Source organism: Vigna unguiculata, chromosome 1, assembly GCF_037176805.1.
Source record: "Vigna unguiculata cultivar grain cowpea cultivar isolate G323 ecotype 2 chromosome 1, ASM3717680v1, whole genome shotgun sequence".
NCBI lineage: Eukaryota > Viridiplantae > Streptophyta > Magnoliopsida > Fabales > Fabaceae > Vigna > Vigna unguiculata.
Window position 1 is genome coordinate 43,875,785 of NC_140792.1, and position 18,712 is coordinate 43,894,496.

Consider the following 18,712-nt stretch of genomic DNA (forward strand, 5'->3'; position numbering starts at 1 on the left):
TCTTATGGATCAAGGTTAATATGTTATTATGTTTATGTACATGAATGTGCGTTTATGTGCGTAAATGTGTGATTATGTGCATGAAGATGTGAGAATCATGAATCTTAAGATCCAATAGTAGTTCTCTATAATGAAGTAGTATTGCATGGAAACTACTAAATTAATTTACATGTAGTATCAGAGTAAGTGTTATTAGATTTATGATTCTCTAATTATGATGTTTTTTTTCATTTTGAAATTATTATGAACCCTAATTATGAATTTAGGGATTTTATGAAAGTATTAATTCTAATTATGAATTTAGGAATTTTATGCTATAATAAACCCTAATTATGATTTAGGGATTTTATGATATTATAAACCCTAATTATGTTTTTAGGGATTTTTGTTGAAATTAAGATAAACCCTAATTATGGATTTAGGAATTTTGCAATTTATATTTTTCCCAATTGTATGAACCCTAATTATAAGTTTTAGAGATATATTGTTAATTGAAGAACTGCACTGTTATATCTCTTCAATGTTTTTCTTTTATGCTTTAATTGAATTCAATGACATGATGATGAAGAAAGAATACATAGATTACTAAAGAATGAAATCCTTCCGAATTTAAATTATACTGATAGGAATGTGTGTGTAGATTGTATTAAAGACAAACAAGTAACCAAGAAATACTTTCATCATCATAACAGTGCAATTAAAGCATAAAAGAAAAACATTGAAGAAAAATAACAGTGTAATTCTTCAATTAACAATATATACCTAAAACTTATAATTAGGGTTCATACAATTGGGAAAAAATATAAATTTCAAAATCCCTAAATCCATAATTAGAGTTTATCTTAATTTCAACAAAAATTCCTAAAAACATAATTAGGGTTTATAATATCATAAAATCCCTAAATCATAATTAGGGTTTATTATAGCATAAAATTCCTAAATTCATAATTAAAATTAATACTTTCATAAAATTTCTAAATTCATAATTAGGGTTCATAATATTCAGGATAACACAATTTGGAAAAAAATATCATAATTAGAGAATCATAAATCTAATAACACTTGCTTTGATACCACATGTAAATTAATTTGGTAGTTTCCATGCGATACTACTTACTAATTTATTATAGAAAACTACTATAGAATCTTAAGCTTTATGGTTCTCACATCTTCATGCACATAATCACACATTTACGCACATAAACGCACATTCATGTACATAAACATAATATAAATCACAATAGGATACTAACCTTGATCCATGAAAGATATAATAATAATGCGTTCTTCAATCTCTGTTTTTCAACTTTTTTTTTCCAATCTATCTCTGTTACTCCTCTCATACTCTCTTTCTTGATGGCTTATTATGAGAGAACCTTATGATCAGATAACCTTATGACCAGAAACAGAACTCTAATATCCTTTTATAAGCCAACGTCCATCGAGTTGTGCTGAGATTTATTTTATTTTATTATGACTTCCCATAATAACCAATAGATCTTTATATTTTATTAAATTACAATTGAACCATAGTAATATTTTAAATAACTCACATGATATTCAATACACCCCAAAACATCACATAGACACAGAAATTATAAATATTTTCAACCACCATAGTACTTTGTTTATTTATTGTTTTCACTTTCCACATATACATTATATAATATATATATTTAACCATTACCACCACATAAAGGGGTCATAATATGATGGTCACAAATATGACAGCTAAGAGGGTCTTCATGATCAATGCATCTTTAAACACTCGTGCAGAAGGTGGACAATTTTGTGCATAACCTATAAAACCAATACCTAAATCATATAAGTTTGAATTAAGTTTAAAAATATAAAGTGATTAAAGAAGTAAACCTTGAGGTGGAAGCACCAGCAGAACAATGCATATCATCGTAAACCACAGCAGCATCATTTTTTCTTACTCATCTTCAGCAATGTCATGTTTTTCTTTGTGCTATAACTTGGGGTTTATATAGAAAAGTTAAGACGCATGGCGCTATAACTTTCATATGTTTTATGAATCTCATAATCTGTAAAAATTGTGACAAGAATTTAAGGTTTGATCATCACCAAAATGTTCAATCAATTACATTTAAAACGTTTGCTATGTGTTTAGAGATCTTTCCAATTCATTATAAGAATATCCAAAGAATAGTGGTAACATTATTATTCAATTTCAATTCACATCCATTTTACTTCATTTAATACAGACTATGTTGGTTCCTTTGATTAACAACCTTTGGCATTTCCAACAAGAAAGTGTGGCTATCTTGCAAAAGTTAATATACATCTAAATGTGAATCTAGAAATTAAATATTTGATTATATTTCTTTCTATTACACTTACATTACACTAATGCATTCTAGATTATTTATTCTCAAATTAATAAAATTTCTTACCATAATATTATTATGAAATATAAAGATGTTTTTTTTTTAAGGATAAATTCATTAAAACTGTTTGTGATACCTCTTACAATGTTTTGTCTTCTAGTCATAATATTATTTGTGATGTTTCTAGTTATGACATTTATTATGTGAATTTTGTTGACAATATTGAAAGAAACATTAATTATATGAAATTCATTATACAAAATTTTCTACTCTTATTTAAGGTTATAGGGATGCAAATTGGATTTTTGATTTTGATTGACACAAAACTATTTGTTTTACTTTGGTTAGAGGTGTAGTATCCTGAAATATGCTAAATAAACTATTGTTTTGTCATCTATCATGAAACCAAATATTATTGCTTTAGATACTACTACTAAGGCAAAAATTTTTAAAAATTTTCTATATGATTTATTATTGTTAATTAAGAATGCAGAATGACAATCAAATTATTGTATCTAAAGTTTTTAACAAAAAATTCTAATGAAAAAAAAAACATATGAGAAATAGAGACAAATTTATTAGATAGTTAATTATTATAATATTTTTTCTTTTGAATTACCTGAAAGAATTAGTTGTAACATTAGACACTCATTTCGGCATGAATACCACTGAAACTTCCTAGAGTTGCCTACCTGCATTCTTAGTGGAATACCTTTTTAAAACCATTTTGTTTCTTGAAATGATCTTATATTAGGAAACCTGCACAATGATAGAAGATGAACATCAATAATATTTCTGCTATACAAATTTAATTTGTTGTTGTTATTTTGCATTTCCGACTTCATTTACGTTAGAGAAGAACAATTGATCAGTGTGTCAACTTAACTTGATACATACATTTTGATAATAAAAACTGTCATTGCAATTTGGAGGCATGCCTCAACTATTGGATATTCATGATATTTTAGGAGTGTTGGATACTACTTTGAAAACTGAAGCAGATGTCAAATCTGACCTTTTCACTTTGCTTATGGGTGTGCAGTTAGAAAATATGAGTCCAGGAAGAAATTCTCTTTCACTAATTATGTTCTTTTATGATTAGAGTTTGAAATTTTTGTCTAATATGTCAAAAAAACACTGCAATATTGGTGTTCTTACTAATTATTTTCCTCAAACAACATTGTAAACCTGTCATCGTCAATTGTGGTACGTACACATGTTCAAACGAAAACCGTTCTGAGATTGAGATAAAGAAGAGAATAAGACAGAAAGAAAGATACATGAGTAATTGGTTAATGACATAAGGGGGACGAAGTATGCAAGGGAAGAAAAAGGAGCATCGATTATCATTGTTTCTACAGAGCAATTACAAGAATGAATTTTGATTACAACCTTTGATACAACCACGACACGACATAAATGAAAAGCAGGAGATTTAGTCTGCCACAAAATTGTGATCAACAGTATAGTGACCAATATAATATACTATAATCATAATAAATGTAGTGCGTCGTTCCTCAGTCGTGTTCTTTCGACCAAAAACATTACGATGCTGGTAAAATTTAACAGAAGATGTTCTCCAACATTCGTTCCACTACTTATGATTTACTGCCAGCTGCATTTTTAGTTGAACCTTGAATAGTCTCCAAAAGATGCTCAATTCTGTATTTCATAACAGGTTGCCCTCTTCGGGTCTTCTTAAGCATTTTTTCCCGCATAGCCTTTCTCCGAGTTTCAGCTTGTTCTCTCTCTTCCCTCCTTACCCTCAGCACTGCCTCTCTCTCTATTCTTTCTTTCTCTTTCTCTTCATGCTGCTTTCTGTACAGTTCTTCCAAACTAAAAGCACTGTTCTTCCTCATCCTCCTCTCACTCTTGTCCTTGTACTCGTCAGTTTCATTTACACTCTGTAACAGCAAACAAAAACTAAATGGATATGCACACCAAAAAAATATACACACACTGAAGAGTAGTAATTCATGAAATTAAGCCACAGTATGCCTCAAGATTTCGCAATCATGTTAATAACCTCAAAAGCAAACAGCTAATGAGATATCAGACCTTGTCATGTTCCTGAGCCAAGGAACGACCATTATGCTGGTTTTGCTGCTTTACCAACTTCTTAAACTTATTCACATTCTTAGCATTTTTATAGAACTCCCTTTGCTTCTCTGACAACAAAGAGACAACAACTGTTAGAAGACTGTAATGGTCATCACGAAGGAAGTTAGATATGGTAATACTCAACATTCTCAACTCAATTCATAATTCTGTATGATAGAGGATATAATAAGAATTCAAGCGAAGGTAAGAGACTGGAACATGTCTTAAAGACCACATAGAACGGAAAATTTCAGAACACATTATTATCGGAAAATACAGAAGAAATAACTTTCATATGTTTTATGAATCACATAATCTGAAAAAATTGTGACAAGACTTTAAGGTTTGATCATCACCAAAATGTTCAATTTAATAAACAAAACAATTCGTACTAGCTCCACAGGATTTCGGACAAACCCCTTGTGGGAAAAGCTATTTACCTAAATTACCACTGTTATTTGCACGTTGTATTTGAACCTTTCCCCAGCTCCCCACAATCATTCACAGGCAGACGTGCCAAAAAAAAAAATTGACACTTGCTATGTCTTTAGAGATCTTAGCACAAAAATTCTTATGGAGCAAATAGTATGGAAATGTTTAAGTGTGATGGAAAGTTGCTGTAATTGTGGTCCAGCCCAACAAAAACGATGGAAAGCAAATTTCTCAACCCCTCTCTCTCTTTTCTCTCTTGCATCTGTTTCCGGTAAAAGGAAGAGTAGAGAGAGTATCAGGGAAGAGACTACGACGGGTAAGAACAATATCATAGTTGGCAATACCAGATAGAGGCATGGAACAGCCGACCCCAAAACCACAATAGCAAGATTGTAGGTATTGCAAAATTTTAGTTACAAATGAAATAATTTATATAAGCGCACAATTAGAGACATACATATCCTGGCAATAGAGAGCAGAGATAAAATCAATTTCATCACATTGTTTAAAATAGGATGGAACTGGACCTCAAAGGAGTGTATTTCATCACATTCCATCTAACACTCATATTTTTGCTCTGATCTGGGATATGAAATAAAACTACCATATCTTTCCAATTCATTATAAAAATATCCAAAGAATTAATGGTAACATTATTATTCAATCTCAATTCACATCCACTTTATTTCATTCAACATAAAATATGTTGGGACCTTTGATTAACAACCTTTGACATTTCCAACAAGAAAAAACCCATAATATTTGGTGACGTTAACAAAAACTGCCAACAGACAGCACTCTTAAATAGCCGCCATTATGGCATGGTGAAATTTCTCAAATACAAGATTTCAATTCCGTCCTATACTGGGGCTAGTATCATTCTTGTGGTTGCTACCTGTGTCTTGCCTCTTCTTTTCGTTTTTTACAAGTACCAGCCAATTGAATTGATTGAATACAATGCCAAATTTGATCTACAGTTGTTTTTATTACGTACAATTCATTTTTTATATACATGTGTAAATGATTTATAACATATTTCAATTGTTATCTAACCTTCCCTATAACGGCATCCACTACATCATACAAATGCACCCAATCACTCACAATTCCAGCCACAGGGAAAAAAGGGGTTTATAATAACTTAAACGCAACAGAGACTAGGAATTGACGGATACATTTGATTCCTTTTTTTCTAATTCGTTCTGCTAAGAGCAGAATATTCCTGAAAATTTACAGCTATTCTAGTACACACATAAAACGATGCAAGAATTGAAAGTATGAGGAAGAAGTTGAGGTAATAAAATCGAGAAAGTAACGTACTTATGAGAGCTGGATTATATTGCTTGTTCTTGGACTTTGCATTGGCGAAAGCTTCGAGCGAAAGGCCACTTCCGCCCAACCTCGAAATGTTCCTCTTCATCGAGTGCTTCTTGCGATTATCACTGCGTTCCTCATTCTTCTTCATCGTAGGAAGGTGGAGGTTCTTCAGAACAGATTGGGGGAACAACAATGACTAAATAGCCAGCCCTAACAATTTGCAGAACGGAGAGAAGAAGTTTTCTTTGTGGACTTTACTTCTGGCCCAAAAAATATATGGGCTGGGCCCAATAAAATAAGAGCCCCCTAAAATAATGGTCTGTCTTCCTGCAACTCCACAATTTTTTCTACACCCCCAATCAAATTTTAAATTTCTAAACTACCCTTTGACCATTTAATTAAAATTATGGACATCCCAAAATTATTCAACTTTTGAAAAAAATATATAATCAGAATTCGACTTCTGAAAATTAACTTCCAAAAATTAAAATATATTATCACAAGTCTATTTCAAAAAATCAAAATATATTACCATAAATCAATTTTCGAAAATCAAACTATATATTACCGAAACTCAACTTCCGGTAGAACAAACAATTACATACAGGAGATTTATTATATACATGGTTTGGACATAAATTTTGACACGAACATTAGAGATGCAATGGCCAGCATTAACGTAAGAAGAAGGTTATGAATGAAAGAAAGTGCAGCATTAATGTTAGGAGTCTCCAAATATAAAACCACATATGAGTATAGTTGATGACATTAAATACGCAGAGCCCGTACACGCTGCTTTGAATGCATCTCCAACCTCCCCACCTTTCTCATTCATACACCTTCGCCTTATTAATATTATCTCATAACATTCCTACAACACAAACCTTCATTTAAATTACACATTCTCACACCATTTTGCTTTCTCACAGCACCACCATAACCAGATCCAGTTATGAGCACACACACCAAAACCAACGTCGTCGATGGGGTGCACACCGATGTCAAGGTCGTGGAAACCCCAACCAAAGAAATTCCCTACCATCTCTTGATGCGCTTTCTTGCCCTCTCTCTCACTCTTGTTGCAACCATCGTTGTTGGTGTAGACAATCAGACCAAAGTCATCTCCTACGCTGAAATGAATTTCAGAGCCTCTGCTAAGTGGGAATATATGTCTGCCATGGTGTAAGTTTCAGCAACCAATAATAATAATAACTTCCTTTCCTTTTCATTTTGTTTCCACTGTGATGGGAGAATGTATTCATTAATAACTGGAATATATCTGGAACAGGTTTTTCGTGGTGTCAAACGCAATAGCATGCTCGTATGCAGCTGCATCATTGGTGATAACAGTGATGGCGAGAAGCGGTGGAAGAAGGAAAAGCGATTTGACAGATTTGGTGATAACAGGTTTGGACCTTGTGCTGATGGCAGTGTTGTTCTCGGCGAATGGTGCAGCATGTGCAGTGGGAGTGATAGCACAGAAGGGTAACACGCACGTGCAGTGGATGAAAGTGTGCGATGTGTTTGACGCGTATTGCCGCCACATGACAGCTGCATTGGTGCTCTCCATTATTGGGTCGTCGGTGTTTCTGTTGCTGGTGCTGCATTCTGTTGTGAAACTCCATTGCAGATCAAGAAGCTAGAGATTGAGATTGTAGTGTGGTATATTTAATTTATGATGGGTGTGTTAGTGGTTAAATTGAATGTGGTTCGTGTGTTTGTAGTGATACACTTTAGCAGAGATGGTAGGTGGATTTATTTAATAGCAGTAACAGTAAATATAGGTAGCTATTACTTTATTACTTTGTTTCTGAATGCATGACAAAGCTATTTCGCTTTGAAAAGTAAGTAAATGCAGTAACGAGTCTAGCTACCAAGATCATTATGCAACCTTCTCCACCTTCCTTCTTCAACGGACATTAATTTCTTACGAATAATAAAATATACTAACTACACTGGCTACCAAATATTATACAGTTAAATATTTTCTGTTGGAAGTATAAGAAAATTTCATAATATATGATTGAGACGGAAACCTTACCTTACAAGCTGGTTTTGTGGAATTGAGTTAAGCTTAAAACCCAATTCTAACATGATATTAGAGTTAAGTTAGAGCCTATCCTAACAAACTTTCTTGAATATTTTGTTTCATCCGCACTATCGGACTGCTAACGAACCACCTACTAATTTCTAGTCCTGTACGAGATAATTCCACATTGACCAGAGATAAGACAATCCTCACCTTACAAGCCGATTTTGTGGATTTGAGTTACGCTTAAATCCACTTTAAACTTCATTTTACACTAATATTTGACTCGTGGATTACATAACTAAATTCGGTATATTGTAATGTATATTTTCTAAATTATAGTAAAACGTCAATTATTTAATTTAAAAAATTAACATAAATAATCAAATTAATAGAAAAATACAATTTCATGATTAGATGAAAAGATGATTAATTTTTGTATAGAGTTATTAACAACCGCAGCATATATGCGTTGTCTTGTAATTTTAAGTTTACTAGAAAATGCTACAAAACTCTACGAGAAAATTTGGATGAATATAACTTAATATTTGGCTTGTTTAGAATTAAAAATGATAAATGAATCATGAGTTATTTTTTAGTTTTTCTATTATTATAACATTTAATATTTATTTAAAACAACATTCGATGGGACAACATTCATTGTTTTAGGAAGTATTATTATTATTATTTTTTGCAAACATATTTAAATAAAAAATAAAATTGACAGTCACCGGATCATTTTTAAATATTTTTGATAAAATATACGAATATAATCATAAGTTTTTCTTATATTTCAAAACGGATGGAGTGAAAACTAAAAGGTGTCCAAGATAATAATTACAGGTGTTTGCTTACGATTAATTTAAACTTTTTACTGAGTTTTTGTTATTATTATTTTGTTGAATTTTTAAAATACATTAGTTAACATTAATTTTGATATTTTAAAATATATTATAAAATACTTTTAATATATCAATACCATTAAAAATTTTGACAAAAAAAAAATCAATAGAAAATATGTACTCCAACTTTATTTAACCATACTTGGCCATGATTTGAGTGTTTGATTACTTTAAGAGAATAATTATAGTTTTTGTACAAATCGAGTGAACATTTAGATGTGATAAAGTATCAATGTTTAATATTTTTGTTTTTGTTTTTTTAAATCGACTATGAGTAGCTTCGTAACAATTATGAGAGGACATTATTAAAATAAAATAGAAAAGGAGTGAAATGCAGACTTGTTATTACTGGAATTCCCAGAAGGATGGGTCTTATTGAGTGAGGGCACATGGCACAATCAATATGACACTATAATACTAAGAAATTGTCTGAAACATGATTCATTTACAGTTTCCAAGGTAGTCTCTGTTCACTGTGTTTGCCACCGTACACGATAATTATAATCTATAATTTATTTCAACTAATTTAAAAATAATAAACTAATTTCAGGATGCATTTGTAGTTTTGGTCAAACCAATGCTTCTCCAACTTATAATGGGTTGAAGCCCAAATTATAATTCTCGCAAACTGCAACTAGAAAGCCCAAATTATGTTATCAGGAATATCATTTTCAGCTGGCTATCAAATAATCATTCATTGTATTTTGTGTATGATTTTCCTGTAATTTAATTATAGATCTTATCTAATCTGATTAATTTCGATTTTAGTCATTAAAATATGATTTTAAAAAATTGGAATAAAAATTGTAGGATTATATTTTTTTTAAATATATAAGTTTAAAATATATATAATAATAAAAAAACTAGTTGGATCAGTTTCGATCCATTATCAATCAAATTAAATGGATACGGTTGATTTGATTACTTTTTATATTTTTATAAGGGTTAAATACAACGTAAAGAGACTAAATGAATGTGTAATAAGGGAATTGACTTGTTACTTCCAATTACAATTACAATCTTTTACGCACAAAAAATATATAGATAAAAGTTAATCTTAAAATAGCATACAACTGAATTAAAACATAAAATTTCAAAATCAACCTATTAATGTAAATTCTCTAAAGTGGAAAGTGATATTAATATGAAAATTATTTCCTATTTTATCGAATATAGAGTCGTCATAACTGGAGTACCACTTCACTTAAAAAGATATCAATGCAATCGGACTGACATTAAAAAAAAAACATTCATGTTTTCCATATATTTTTCACCTTTTTAATTATATTTAAAAATTCAAGTAAGTCTAAAATTCCATTCAGTGTCAATTTTTTTTTTCTTTTTCCAAAAAGTATTTATTTTTTCACTATTTTCTTCTTTTTCACTTCTATAATATTATAAGATTATGAAACTAGTCTTCTTGATGAGATATTAATAAAGTGAAGATGGATTCTAAAATATCATGATTTTAATCATTTTTTTCTTGTATTGATTGTATAGAAGAATTTCGTTACCACATCTGATAAGAGAATTGAATTTTCACTAAACTAGGTTTATAGTTATATACTATTTTAAAGTAAGTTAAATTTTATCTAATTTATATAACTTTTCTAAATGTTTGGAGTAATTCCTTATACAATACAACAATTATCTTAAATGAAATTGTTTTGAAATATTGTTGTACTTTATATTTGTTTAGAAATTGGATAACCAGTGGAATAATATATTGTTAAGATCAGATTAAATTAAATAAAGTCATGCATGAGTTGGAATTTAAATTTTAAGTTTAAAGAAGAAATTTAAATATTTTATAATCAATTGTTGAACCAGTAGAATTGCACGTAAGAGTAGAGTGGAGTAAAATTCTATGTTGAGGTTTAATTTTTTATACGAGAATTATAATTAAATTTTGAATAAAGTTAAATTGGAATTGGAGAAAATATTTATTTTTATAATTTCTTTTGAAACTTTAAATGTAGTGTGAATGGTCATTTAGGTTGAAATGCTTGCAACATATGATTTTATTAATTAGTGTATTATGAACTTGGTGATTTTATTGTTGAATTTTTACTCAAGCGTTAATTGTATCAACTCAAGCAACTTTCGTATGAAGTATGAAGAAGTTAATATGTTTTAAAATTTTAGAAAATGTATATATATAAAATACATTAAATGCACGATTTTCATATCACTCATCGTTAATAGAAAGAACACGTCCTAATAATGCTCTCCACCGACCAAAAAGTATTGACAACAATAAAGCCTCCGAATCTCATGCCATTTTATTTTATTTTTAATATTTGACAGAATTTAATTAGGCCCATTCAGGATGGTTTTTAATTTCGAGAAACCAAAATCACTTTCTAATTTTAGTTTCAGTTTTGAAAAATTGTTGTGAAGATTATTTTTTTATATCAATCAATTATTGATAAAATAGTTTTTTCATAAATTTATAGTTCTTATTAGTAAGTATTTTTTTAAAACAACTACTCTCTTATCTTTTTAAATAACAACACCTTCAACAAGAACCACCGTTATTTTGGAAGATAAAAAGAACATTCATTTTACATCATTACGTAATTGAATAATGAAACTATTCTTTTGTTTAAAGAAAAACCTAACTTTTTTAACTTTTAATGCGATTTAAATTTGGTACTACAGGTCAACTTGAAGAATCTAATTTAACTAGACTAAAAAACAGGGAAAACAAAAATCCTTTGCTTTCTTTTTCATGTCAATGGGAAATCTGTGCCTGAATGGTGGCTCCATTATTGAATGTGAATTTTTAGGTGAAAAGAAGGCATTGCGATATTCGAGAAACGTCAGAAAGAGACCTCACTGGCTCTGCTAATTTCGTAGGATATTTCAGAGAGGAAGAAGACAGTAGTTGCCAGGGGGACCAAAGCGTGCGGGGACCAACAATTTTCTTCACTCTGGGAAGAGTGGCACCCACCACGACGATGCACAGTTCATGCATGAATTCAATCATTACTCAACCAATCCATCTGCAACTATTGTCTCCCTTATAGCTTATGCATATTTATCACCATTATTTATGTTCCTTAGTATTATTTCTGATTTTACACTGGGTAATAATCTATCTGCTCTGCATGCTAATACCTTCAGAATTTTGAGTAATCAAGACCCTTGTTGCAGAAAGACACATATCCTACTTACCAATACATTCTACAATTACCTGTTTGTTAGTGCGTACAAATTGTTTGATAGCAGTAAGTAAGTAGTAGCAGCTCCTGGGACAACCTTGTATTCCTTTTTTTCTTTGTTATGCTTAGCTAGCTAGTTCAAAGATTTAAAACCAATATAGCACAATAGTGTCACCTCTTTCTTCAATGATGCTCAAGCTTCGGACATACCAAGATGGATTAGATGTGAGATCACCATATCAGTGAAAACTACAACATAGCAAGATTTTTTTTTTTTCTTTTATGTCAAAGGAAACGAAAGAGAAACAAATGATTGATCGTCAAAGCAATAGCATTCCGACATATATTCCAAGGTATTCACTGATGTGTAGTATTCTTTCTTCTCGCAATTTTATTTATTTTATTTTGGTATATACACCTCACACTATCATAAATATCTGAGAAATGTCAGCAATTAATATTCTACATCCTATTTTAGCATTCATAAAGAGTTAGAAAAGTGCTAGAAACACCTCTCTACAAGGACAAAGAATGCGTCAGAGAGTGTGTTTTTAGCATTTCTCTAATGAGTAACAAGGAAAAACATTTGTACAAGCTTACATTTTGCTGGAACGTTAACATCATCCAAGCTACTGTGTTTCTAAAACCACAGAAGAATGCGTTAGCCAGCAAAATGACTCCTTCTCCATGTATCTTTTCTGCTCCATATATACTTCAAATGCTAAAGATATCTGTCCAACACGATATCAATGCTTTAAGTAGACATGATATGGAAATTAAGAGACGATAGTACATTATCAGATTTATAAGATGAGATCAAAACACATAATTTTTTTAATATTGCGAGGTTCCTTGAAGACAAGAAGTGCCTCCCATGCATTGCATTCAATCAAATGCCAATGGACTAAATTATGACTGAAAGTTGCATACATAACCTGGCAATATGCATGAAGACAGAACAGACTCTATCGCTTACCTAGATTATTAGAGCTCAATGCTGTGAGCAACACATACTTCAGTATTTACTAGACAATTAGTCTGATGAATTAGACAGTTTGTGTCCTTTGCATGTGCACTTAACACTTCTATTAGCACACTTTTTGCTGAATCAGTACTTAGCAGTACTTATTGTTCTAGAACTACTTGAAAGCACATTTTGTTAAAAGAAATTTAAAAGTGGGAAAAACACATGCAGTCTCGGCTGAGTTCAGATACAGTAACATATCCATCCCTCTAGACAAAACAAGGAACAATGAAATTGCAGAAGATACAATGTGTTATTTTGTCACAAATCCTTAGGTAGCACTTTCTCAGCTGTGTTATACCTCAACTTTCACATTCTCAGAATATTCAAACATTAAGACAAGTATAACTTGCTTTCACTTGCTCCCATGGAATGTTCAACACCTGTTCATACCAATTTAAGGAGTCCGCAATTTACCTTCAGGCTTTTCATCAACACTATTATTTAATAATCAACATGACAAAATGGAAGTCCACAAGAGACTCTCCAAACACGATCCAAGGCCAAAGACAAAGACCCCGGTGAATTAGATTTTGATTTACAGCAGACTGCACCTATTCGTCTACCTCAGGTGCAATCATTATGGTGCAAAGGGAATAGTAAAAAGACTAGTGTCAACTATATTGCAAGAAAATGTCTGTATATAATAATATCCTAGCTCTGGATCCAAGGATGCATCACTTGCAAAATACAAGAGACGTGTTACATTATGTATGTGATTTGAGCTGGGAATTATAGTTATGGTGTCATACCAGCCTACCATGATTTTAGTGTTCCCGCTCCATCTTGGCAAATCGACCCTTGACTCTCACCCTGCTTTCTGCACGAACTTTTCGTGATTCATACCTTATGTGCTTGTCATATCTGTTGTTTTCCATAAAAGTATGCCAATTTAATAATCTAAGATTCTACAAATTCATATACCAATCAACAAGATCAGAACTCACAAATGCTAGCAATTCATAATTCATATTAATCAACAATCCAACAACCATTATATAGCAAGGAGATTTCAAGGCCTAGCTAATTACAGAAGCACAGTACACTTCACAGTAGATGACGATAACAAAACAAATAATAAGAGCACTCTTCCAGAAAAGTCTGAGCTGAACTTTTTCAGTCAATAAATCAACATATTGGTGGAAACGGTCAGATAATAATGACTCATTCTTGATATCTATCAAAGCTATATCCAACAATTATACTTGTGGCCACTGTTATAGAAGATTTGTCTAAGAGGATTTAAAGCTTGTATTGTGCAAAAACGGAAATGAAAATAACTTATACATGTCAGGGGTAAAGACTTGGGATAAGGTCTAGTGAGAATTTAACATGAGAAATTGGGCAGCTCGGCAAGCATCACAAATTAAGAAATAGATACCTCTAAGATACACAGAGAGCAAGCAAAAGATGCTGTAATAGTAATACCTTCTTGTTTTCTTCTTCTGTTTATACCGTAACAATGCAGAATCTCTTTCTTGGCTAGTTAACTCACATGCACCAGCTTTGGGAGTAGTTGGTAGGGTTTCAGAGTTGAGAGAAATAGATGGATTCCCTCCCTTGTCGCCAAAGGTGTGAGTTTCCCCAACAGAAGTGGATTGTTTAACTGGAACTTCTTCAGTACAAGTTCTCAATGATGGGTCAGGAGGAACAACTTGATACATAGGCTCACTCCTTTCTCTATGCCACTGAAATACACAGTCAATATGATAGCACAACGATTTTTTCAGTTAAATCATTTCAGAAGGTATGTCATACACCATGCCCAATGAAGAAGGCATAGTTGAATGGTTCAAAAGAGCAACCTAATGACCTAGCTAGTCCATAATACAAGAGAACAAGGCCAGGCACAGGAAATAAGAAAGCAAGATATATGTTGCTGGCGATTAGTTTAGCAAGATTTATCATAACAGCAAATCGGAATTCAAAATTAAAAGAATGCTAGACTTTTAAATAAGTTTCTCTAGGGGAAACAGAGCTCAATTTCAAAGTAAAAAGGTATGATGTGAGATTTTTTCCAGTCAAAGTCAAATTAAAGTGTTTTCAGAGTATGATTCATGATCCATCATTACATCACATGCAACCTAACTACCTGAAAAGTCATATTTCGCTATTATTCTCATTTTACAAGAGCAAAATCCTCGTACCAGACCCAGTCAAATGTTTGACTAAATCAAGCCATCAGTCATGTTCCCTCCAAGAAATCTTACAAGAAGTTGGAGAATCCGCTAATGAAACCCTTTCAGCAATAATTCATCTAGATTTCACCCAGTATAACTACTATTTTCATCGGATCAACTGAATTATCGTGCTACAGGAAATATAATTGCCAATATCGTACTACCCAAGTTAATCTTATATGAAAATTTTATGCCAGTAGATGTCAAAATTTTATTTGAATAATTTATTGTTTAACAATCACAATCACAATCGCAGTTAACTCTACTATTTAACAAATTCAAATATAGTCTCCACAAAATTTGCATATAACTTCAATATGAAAAATCAAAAGGTTAAAACAAGTAAACCTAATCTAGAAACACAAAAGGCCATCCCTCGTTCAAAAACATACAGCATTGACTAGAAAACACAAGTACAGAACAAGTGAAGTAAAAGCTTTACCTCATGATAAGGATAGATATCAACCTCCACGTCACGTTCAAAAGCCGAGGACAGGTTTCCTGGTTGCACATATTGTTCAAGATCCAGTGGCTCAGACTTGGCCAATTCCCGAAGCTGACTAAGAATCTCTTCTCTGTGTCGCCCACAAGCAGCCTTCCGATTCTGAATCAATAACAATACCCTGAACAAGTCAAAAATTGTAGTAGCAATAGACACAGCTTTTCAATGTCTACTTTGACATCCGAATCATCCACTCTCTCATAAACAACCACAACTAAATTAAAAAAAAAAAATGTTAACATTTTTCACTCTTCACCAACCAATCCCAAGTTCAGAAAACAAGATCCTACCATCTTCCGAAACAAATACATTTTTTACTCTCCACTGCATTTTCTATGTTTTCAGCACCAAACAAGGGAACAAAAGATCTCACATTGACATGTAATAAGTCCAAAATGTTGTGTAGGTAACTTTTAAATCCAAATTCTTAGACGACATCAGACAATATGTTGATAATAGCTGTCGAGTCTATTGTATGTTGGACTAGCAGCAACTACTCAGCCCTCAAAACTCAAACTCTAAAATGGTAGAAGCATAGTATTTATTATTGAGTTTTCTTCCATTATTAGGCAATTATCAAACTAGTTGCAGATCTTCAGTCCTGTGAACTTCACGAGATCGAAATTCTAAGAAAAAGTCTCTTTTTTTTACAGCAATTCTGCCTCCATAATTCATACATGTATGTACCTTAGGCAGGGGAGGAACCTCCATGGCCTGAAAGCTATGAGAAGAAGCGGAAGAACAAATCAAATCATCAAGCGTAACAACAGAAGGCGCATCCCAAACAAAGAAATCCGACAGCCCTTCAATCTCACACCCGAGGAACCCATCAGCGGCACTTCCCTGAGGCGAAGAAAGCAGCGATTTTTTGCTGAGATCTCCAAACCCCACAACGGATAAGAGTTCGGAGACCGAAGGGCAACCGGTGAAGCCTTCGAGGGGCCTCCGTTGGTGAAGGGAATCGGAGAGCGCCGGGTTGTGCTTCTCCCAGTCGCAGTTCTGACAGAGAACAGAGGTGTCGGTGGAACAGAGTATGGTTGCAGGGGAATCATCGCATGCGTCGCAGAGCAGCGTCCGCGTGTGCTTGGAGAAGAGCTGGTTGGTGGAGTGAACCTCGCGGTCGCACGAGAAACAGAGCTTGGCCGAATCGGCTCTGCAGTAGAGAACCGCCGTGGAGTGGCCACAGTAGTCACAGGGTCGCGCTGGTTTCGGCGCTTCAGCGCTCATGGCTGATGAGGTTTGTGAGTGAGGGTTTAGTGAAGAATTTGGGATTAGGTGTTGGAAGATTTGAGAAAAGTGAAGCCTTTGTAGAACGGTTGAATGGATGGGTGGATATTCATTGTTGGTTTCCTTGGAGATCAAGAACTACTTGATAATTCACTTTTTTTATTTATTTTTTATACAAAATTTGTCCTTTTGAAATGGATGGAATGAAATTCTGTGATTGTGACTAAACTCATCTTTTTGGATTTCATTTAAACAATTTGTGTTATCTCCTTAAATTAAGTAATAATTATTCAATTAAGCTGGTTACTCAGTCGTAGTCACCGTTGAACTATATTATTTTTGTTTGATTTATAAGAATAATTAATTGCCAGTTTCCATCTAAAGAGGCTGATTGTTAATTTATTAATTAATTAAAAATTTATTTGATAGAGATACGTTGCCAAAGAGAATGGGACCCACACGTATTAATATTTCAATCCTTCTAGCACGCACGGTCATGATTCACAAAAAGTGTTAACATAAAAATCAAAAGATCTTTTGTGTTGTTCATCACAGATTCTTGTTACTGTGGTTGTACCCAGTTATATATATATATATATATATATATATATATACGTTAATCATCGGTATTAATATAATTTTGTGATTGAAAGTTGGATTTGGACTAATAACAGTTGTTAAAGAACGGACGAAGTCAAAGTAGTAAAAAACACAAACCGATTTTTTTAAAATATTCTGGAAAATAAAAATTATGATCATTAGATATAATATTTTTTTAATGTATGATAGATATATTCTGAGATTCTAATTTTAAGTTTACTTACCGTATATACTTTCTCACAATTTATAAAAAATAAAACGAATTAATTCGAATGTTAAAGAGCTCGAATTAGATTTTACCGTCTATAAATTTTATATATATATATATATATATATATATATATATATAGATATAGATGAAACGAGATTATAAAATTTTGGAAAGATTCGCTGATGTGACATATAACTAACATAATGTTTTTTTTTTCTTGGTTTCTATTTTCCAAAATCCATCTTCTTACATTTTTAACCTAACGAAACTCATTTTTGGATATTTTAAAAATAATAAATTACTTTTCAAAATTTTAGGAAGTTACTAGAGATTTCAGATCTATCATAAATTGGTGTCACACACTACCAACATCGTTCACGTGGTTTTTCATGGAAGAGGAAAAAGTAATAATAAGCCAACATAACATAGGTAAAGGTTGAGAATAAGAATAAGAATAAAAAAAATTGTAATACCGAACACGTATTTCAGTTATCCACTTATCAGTGAGTGAGTAGATATGTAATTTATAAAAGTATTTTACAGTACTTTTATTTAAATTTTTTTTAAGAATGCATTCATTCAAACAATATAAAAAAAATTAACAATTGAATAATTATTTGGAATATAATTTTATATTTTTATATAGCCTTGTGGTGTTTTAAATTTGTTATTT

At 31.9% G+C, this 18,712-nt stretch overlaps 3 protein-coding genes across 4 annotated transcripts; 1 reads left to right on the forward strand and 2 right to left on the reverse strand.

Moving 5' to 3' along the window:
• Positions 1–3,668: 3,668 nt before the first annotated feature.
• LOC114174511 (rRNA-processing protein) lies at positions 3,669–6,422 on the reverse strand. The gene is made up of 3 exons (XM_028059350.2): positions 6,204–6,422; positions 4,410–4,519; positions 3,669–4,255 (listed from the first exon to the last, which is right to left on the reverse strand). Exons 1-3 carry the CDS (start codon positions 6,346–6,348, stop codon positions 3,950–3,952), a joined length of 561 nt encoding a protein of 186 aa, XP_027915151.1. The 5' UTR covers positions 6,349–6,422; the 3' UTR covers positions 3,669–3,949.
• A 641-nt stretch (positions 6,423–7,063) lies between these two features.
• On the forward strand, positions 7,064–8,077 carry LOC114162955 (CASP-like protein 1E1). Its single transcript, XM_028046976.2, has 2 exons — positions 7,064–7,382; positions 7,489–8,077. Exons 1-2 carry the CDS (start codon positions 7,153–7,155, stop codon positions 7,841–7,843), a joined length of 585 nt encoding a protein of 194 aa, XP_027902777.1. The 5' UTR covers positions 7,064–7,152; the 3' UTR covers positions 7,844–8,077.
• A 4,584-nt stretch (positions 8,078–12,661) lies between these two features.
• Positions 12,662–17,361, reverse strand: LOC114185325 (zinc finger protein CONSTANS-LIKE 13-like). 2 transcript variants are annotated; one of them, XM_028073000.2, is made up of 5 exons: positions 16,689–17,361; positions 15,942–16,103; positions 14,748–15,007; positions 14,080–14,183; positions 12,662–13,026 (listed from the first exon to the last, which is right to left on the reverse strand). In XM_028073000.2, exons 1-4 carry the CDS (start codon positions 17,226–17,228, stop codon positions 14,087–14,089), a joined length of 1,059 nt encoding a protein of 352 aa, XP_027928801.1. In that variant the 5' UTR covers positions 17,229–17,361; the 3' UTR covers positions 12,662–13,026; positions 14,080–14,086. The 2 variants fall into 2 exon arrangements, with proteins under 2 accessions (XP_027928801.1, XP_027928792.1); XM_028072991.2 differs by having other exon boundaries at positions 14,072–14,183.
• Positions 17,362–18,712: the final 1,351 nt, after the last annotated feature.